The 7,362-nt window shown below is 36.4% G+C and overlaps 1 protein-coding gene and 1 pseudogene across 2 annotated transcripts in view; one reads left to right on the top strand and one right to left on the bottom strand.

Moving 5' to 3' along the window:
* The window catches only part of LOC105431111 (uncharacterized), a 53,563-nt gene that overhangs the window by 7,433 nt on the left and 38,768 nt on the right, over nt 1-7,362 (bottom strand). Inside the window, exon 8 of one of the 2 annotated variants that reach the window (XM_089084666.1) lies at nt 2,503-6,948. The exons of the other annotated variant lie outside the window; for it this stretch is intronic. Coding sequence (XP_088940792.1) covers nt 6,934-6,948 — 15 coding nt within the window. The 3' untranslated portion in view covers nt 2,503-6,933. Of the gene's footprint in view, nt 1-2,502; nt 6,949-7,362 lie in introns of those variants that run through there. 2 annotated transcript variants of the gene reach the window in all.
* LOC105431110 (uncharacterized) lies at nt 4,155-7,218 on the top strand (annotated as a pseudogene).

Here is a 7,362-nt window from a genome sequence, read left to right as displayed (position 1 = left end):
GGGCGGCCCCGGACGGTGTAGGTCGCACATAACATTTATATTTATATACTAGACTAACTTGCCTCAAATACATGGCCCCGAAAAGTACAAAAGCATGTACAACACATGCGTATGAAGTAAGGCGGCACGCATGCGTATGAAAGTCTTATATATGTTATATATACCGATACACGAATTTTATATATATTTGAATAACAAATATGTAATGTTTTTTTATTCTTTTCAATAATTGTTATAGCTTTTATTCATTTCTTGAAGAAAAAAGTTTCTTTAAATAAAAATTGTTACGTCTTTTAGAAATATATATGTATATATATTACAAAGTATTTGGTCATGTGAAATAGGTATATATATATATATATATATATATATATATTATATAGAAAACATTATATATATATATAGTTTTCTTGTAAAATATGAAATGCATCCAAAAAATATAAAAAATATAGACAAAGATATTTCTAATAATTATATTTAATGTTCTATATAATATTATTTAAGAAAACAAAAAAGTACTTTGGATTAAAGTCATACGTATTATCAGAATACGTAGTTGTCTACCAAAAAGAAACCAAATGAAATAATTAGCGATTGACATTGCTTATATTCCGAGCGATGATAGTTTGAACGATACTTTTTTTTTAAATGTTGACTGTTATGTAACTAAACCGAGAAGTGTTCCGAACAGGTGGGGCCCGTTTGACCACGTTGCAATTGATCACCAGCCACTCATAGCGTTTGAACAGAGGAAAACCTCTAGGCACCGGCCATTGAATGGCTGTGTCAATCGCAACATGGTCAAACGAAATGCTTCCATTCCGAACCATCATAACCATCATAATCTTCAAAGATGTCGAAGATGTTTCATTTGGAAATTCAAGATTGTAGTAATTCAGAATATTTTTATTTCTGTTTAATCAAAAACTTTTCTGCGTATGAAAGCTCTGAAAATAATATATCTTAAAATATTATATATATTGTAGTAACAAAATTTTTATTATAATATTTATAATATTATACTATATTATATTATATTATATGCTATACTATGCTCGCTAAAAGTTTTTTCAAAAATTTGTAAAATTGGAAATCTAGAATTATATAAATACAAAAGCAGGGATTATCTATAAAATAATAAGATTTGATGTATTAAATTGTCTCATATATTTAAGTTATCTGAAAGATGAAATTATCTTAAAGAATCTAACCTAATCTAACCTAATAAAAAAAATCTATTAAGTAATAATTTTTAGAAAAATCAAAAGAATAAAATAAATTACATAGCTGAACTATTTTAATAACGAATAGCTAACTATTCAAATAACGAATTAATTTAAAATCTAAATATTTTATTCTCAATTTATTTCACAGCTTAAATTGCAAGGAGAAGCATTTTATCCTTGAAATCTTCACCTTGACATTTCAATCATGTATACATTATCTCACTAAGAATATTAAAATACATTAAAATTACTGTAGGAAGTTCCTAAGGTGACCGGCGGATGGCACCAAAAGTGCTGTTCGGCGATCGGTGAGAGCGGCATTCGAACGATCTCAGCGCTCGCTTTTCGATACTTCGATTTCGACCAGTCATAGCGAGGCTGCAACTCTATTTGAACTAATATCATCGAACATTGCTCCATTTTTCGGAGCAACTGGCGATCTGACACTCTCTCTCTAGTCGGCAATTGAGACAGACGTCTTTTCCGCGAAGCCGAAGTCAAAACTAGTCGTGTAAAGTCGATATCGTATCGTTGTTCAATCGTGCGTTCTTCGAGACTTTTTACTTTTTACTTGTATAAACTCTGTTCAGATGTTAAAATATATATTATAATGTTTTCTTTAAAATTGTGCCGCTTTATTAAAAGACCAAAGATTCCGCCTTTTCCTGCTTCTGTGACCGCCACATGGCGGACGAATTCATCTTGTACGCGCGCTTAAATATAACATTGTTGGACATTGTGGACATTGTTTAAAAATAATCGAACTCGAATTCCTGACAAACGGTAACTTTATTCAAATTCAAGTTTTAACAAATAGTTTACATTACAGTATCAATAATTAAGCGTATAACTATACTAAAGCGTAAATATGTGAAATTCATCTTTCTTAAAGTAAAATGGGAGAAATTAATTCAAGAATAATGATAATCTTGCTCTTGTATCATGTAAAATATTGCATACGAATTAAAATAATATTTTAAAGTCTGTGCTTTAAACTGTCGCATAGATGATCTCATTATGACGCTGGAATTTATTCTTGAAACTCCCTCGCCGGCAGAGTTTAACCTTGACATTGATATTAATGCATATTATTGAATATTAAATATTAAATGTTAAATATTACATATAAGATTAAAGTGAATTTATATTCTTCTTGCCAGAATGCTAATATAACGGTCCGCCTTCCCGATCGCCGCGGATCGCGCTTGTCGGACGCCAGAGTTCGGGAGACGGGGATTGGAGAGACTCGTATTAACAAATAAGTAAGACACGGTGGTTAAACATTTCAACAGTTTATTGGTCCAACACTTAAATAAGATACACAAATCTTAGGGCGTCGAAATGCGCACGTTCTTATATGTACAACACCCGGAGATGCGCAGATGAATAGGCGCAGTGTTACAGGCTACGGCGCGGGGAAACTCATACACATTAACAGTGCGCAGGACACGACACGGTCTTACGAACTAACGGTATGCGAAGGCACAAAAAATCTTATACGCTAACGACGCGCGGAGACGCACAAACAATCTTACAGGCTAAAGGCGCGCGGAAGCGCAAACAATCTTACAAGCTAGCGGCGCGCGGAGGCGCGAACAATTTTAAGCTAACGGCGCGGGCTTACAAGCTAATGGCGTGCAAAGGCATGAATAAACTTACAGGCTAGTAGCGCGAAGAATTTGACGGGCTAACGGAGCGCAGACTAGTCGAGCGCAGAGCGCGAGCGGTTTTATACTCTATCGCGATCGTAGGGAGTCGGCGGTCTCAGGCCTCCCTCGCGACGTTGGCCGGGAGCATCGGTGCAAGAATAAATATGAACCATGTTAATGCATGTTATTGAATATTAAATATTAAATGTTAAATATTATTTATATATAAGATTAAAGTGAATTTATATATTCTTCATGCCAGAATGTTAATATAACGGTCCGCCTTCTCAGAGTTGACTTCTTTTGCTGCATCTCTTCACTGACAAACTTAAAATTTATTTATTTTAATTTTAGATTTAAAATTGTTAACTTTTTTTGTAAGTTTTATTTCTGGAACACTAAAATATTCAATTTTTTGTATGATCTTAAATTTTATATAATTTGACAGATAAATCAATACTTAAATAATTGACATTTATAAAAAACACTAAAATTCAATTAAGAAAATTTAGTTAATAGACATTTGAAAATTTAACCAATTGGAATCAAATTGACCATCAGCCACTTATAGCATTTGAACAAAGGAAAATCTCTAGGCACCCGGCCGCTATGAATGGCTGTGGTCAATCGCAACGTGATCAAACGGGATGCTCCCGTAAATGATGTCAATTTACCCTCTCTTTCGACCTAATATAAAAATCTTGTGAAAAAACGAGAAATAAGGAAAGAAATAGAAACTACTCTTATGGAAGAATAGCATTAAGAATAGTATATCGACATACAAGTATACACCCATATCTTCTGTGTGTGCTTATAAAAAGATATTATCTGTAGAATACACACGTACCACCTATTATATAGTATATTTTACGGACACCCTATATTCGTGTTCGTCATAAACTATAAGATTTACTTATAAAATCTTGGATGTAGTAAGCATATAAGCACTCGGAAAACTAAATCCAATATGTGAAATTAAAATGCAAGTTATTTAAAGATTTTATTCAAATTTAATAGGAACATTTATTCTCGATTTTAGGAAACTAAATTGACAAAATCCATAATTTCTGAAATAAAGAAAATTAATATTAATGCTTATACTCACTATGTTCGTCAAACAATTTTAAGTATAACTATATATTTCTTTGTGTAATACAGAAAATTGCAGAACGTTAAACATAAACATATATCTACATACACGAATTGCTTTAGAAGAATTTAACATAATTTCTCTCTTAAAGCCGGCATTAGGCAAGTTTACACCGGCGATCTCGCCAGAATGGAGAAAAGCGTCAGGTTGGACACATCCGACATGGTGAACGAAGAGTATATAGGTATGTTAGAAGAGGATATAGAATTATTTAATAACGTACCGGATATGAAGACAGTAGACGTCGACGCGGATACGGATGATGAACCGTGGATAGATATAAGGACGAATACGTTATATTGGAAGCAGAAGCGATCGATGAAAACTCTATATAACGCTGCTATCGATACTTTTCTCAAGGATCGCATTGTTTTGGACGCTTCGGATACGCAAGGTTTACCCATGACATTGCAAGAGGATATTTGGAAACGTTGGAGAGAGATCATCTCCGTCGAGGCCAAAATCGCAAGTTTGTACGGGCGGTTATTAGTTCCGGACAGATGGCGCCAACATCACCTTCCGTCGTTCACGGATACGCTCAGTTATGCCCCGTCTACCGGGCCATCGATATCTGGAACCGGGAAACGCAGTCAGAAACGGTCCGCCGGTGGATACGGACGACGCGATAGCAAGAAAGCACGATCTACTGTACGAGATACAGCCAGAGAACGTTAGCGCGGCTGATAGCGTGGCAGTGGATGAGTTTATAGAAGATTTTCAACGTTCGGGTAATTTTCACAGTTTAATCGGTGGTGTTGGTTTACAAGTTAAACGTTCCTTTGAAAATATATATGGGCAACAGTATCCTATGCATCGATCGCACGGTGGTAGAGATGATTATACATATGCTATAAGGGAATTAAGTAAATTGTAGAAAGAGAACGGTAAATCGGGCACCTGGATTGATTTTCAAAAGTTACATTTCGGTGGGTTGATGCGAGAAGCGCATCAAAAACGTAAAGGGGCACCATTAGATGGAGCTGAAGGATCCAATAAACAGCACAACGACGGAAGAGACAGTCCTGTGGCAGGTCCTTCGATCGAACGTCCTTCTACATCGGGAGGTGACACGGCACCACGAGACAGCGAGATACCAGACGACGGTTACGATATGGCTCTGCGCGACTTTGATCTTTCTCAACTTGGTGACGGTAATGTGGAAAGTATGGAAGCGATCGCCAATCCGGCGAAAGGCGGTGGCATTTCTGGACATTCGCACAAGGGATCCGGAGGATCTGGAGGACCAATAATGTTACTGAAGACTCCTAGAACTCCATATTATGTTAAAACTTATAGAAAAAAATGGATATTTTTTAGTTATGGATACGCTCATACATTAATAAAACAAAATAATAATTATCATTACACTACTCCGTTAATGTTGATTCCTGTAGATTTATTACCAATGTATATCGATACCGCGGAATTTGGTACATTAATGGGAAAAGCAGTTGTTGTCAATACAAAATGTCGTGTATCACCATGGGGATGTAGAATGAATTTTCAAACGGGAACAACGGAACAACGGAATCGAAATGGGCTACTAGTGAATTCGTAGCTATTGGTCAATCCGCGATTGGTTTAAATTTACAAATGCCAATAGAAAATCTCATGTATACACCTAGTTCTAACCAACAAATGATAGTACAGGCCGCAAAGGCAATAGATATAAAACTTATTCAAGAGAAATTATACGGCGATCAGAATGGACGAGGAGCTGTTCAAATGGTACCGCGACATTTAAATATTTACGCAACGCCAATTATCACACCAACAAGCGCCGATGCTAATGCGACTCTCGGAGCGAATCAATTCATACATAATAATGGGGGACCAAAATTAGATAATTATGTAAATAGATATCTCATTAATACTTGTATTGGAGAACCGATTGTAAACTATATATTCACCTAGAAACGGTATTATCGTCGATACATATATCACGGACGCCATTAACTATGACCATAAATATAGAACCTGTCCGCATGGAGAGTCAACCAAGGTGAAAGCTGTTCCTAACAACGATACTCCACCAGCTCCGCAAGAGGGAGCAATTGCGCTTGAAAGTTTCAACGAGAATAATATAGATAGTTGGTCGAACATTACGTCCTCCAGTTTCATGCAAACCATCGAACATTATGCGACATACGATTGGCAAAAAGGTCATATTCGTAGTAACGCGCAACCACAAGTACATGTTGGCTTAACAGCCGTACCAGCGATCAATCCTGGAAGCGAGACGGTCAATTTCCAGAATTCCGCAGTGTATTGGGCAGTCGAGACAGAGTGTACCGTCCACCATTATCAGAACTCCGCATTCCCCTTCGGGAGTTTACACACCTACGCTCCTACATACTATCCTCCTAATTACATCAATTACAATTAAATCTTATCACAACGGTCTCTCTTACAATCACTGTCCTAACTTACACGCAAAGAGCAGAGTAACCAGTAATGTATCGTCCGTCGATAATACAACGACTAATATGGATTATGATTTACTCCATGATGTTGATGCTGCTTCATCACGCAGTAGTGGTTCGATCGTCGAAGATTCCACGACGTTTAAGAGACCTCACGGAATCAGACATTCCACATTTGACGTTTAACGTTGCTGAACGAATAATATTATACGGTAACCAATACCAGTGTCTACTATATTTTCACTTGTACTTGAAATATCTTACAAAATAAATATCGTAGCTACTTGTATTTGTTACAGAGAATTCTGACGAAAGCGAACCGGCTTTGCAGTGTTGGCCATATGGAGAATCGTACAACGAAACGCGAAGTGAAAGGAAACCAAGGTCAGCGTCCGGTGGCAGTGGTAAAACCCGTTCCGAAAGAGTCGACGAGTATAACGAACACAATAATGACGATGGGTCCTGGGCGATCTTCCAGCGGGAGTTCACAAGTACTGTTGCTACGACAACCAAACGGAAACGAACAAAATTAACATACAATACGACATGCGAATACGTGAAATTTACATTGCACGGATCGTTGGAAAACGGAATGCATTTGTATACTAATCGTACTATACCTGGAAATAAATTAATTACTTGCGTAGATAAGAATTATATGGTTATAAAATCACAATTTGGTTTTTACAATAAAGTACTTTATTGTTGTATGTGATTATGACAGTACATCCGTACAAAAAATATATTTATCTGTATCTGTAAAATCATAATCTATGCTTTCCCAGTTTATTATCCCCCACCTTGCTAACAAATATCCTACCGCCAAAGGATTCGGCTTCCGCGTTAATAGTTTCAAGTGATCGCAGGAACGCCAACGATATCTTGTGATTCGCGTGCGAAACGCAGAATTATTT

Source organism: Pogonomyrmex barbatus, unplaced genomic scaffold, assembly GCF_055798465.1.
Source record: "Pogonomyrmex barbatus isolate J1 unplaced genomic scaffold, ASM5579846v1 scaffold9, whole genome shotgun sequence".
NCBI lineage: Eukaryota > Metazoa > Arthropoda > Insecta > Hymenoptera > Formicidae > Pogonomyrmex > Pogonomyrmex barbatus.
This window is presented reverse-complemented; position numbering and strand designations above follow the sequence as displayed.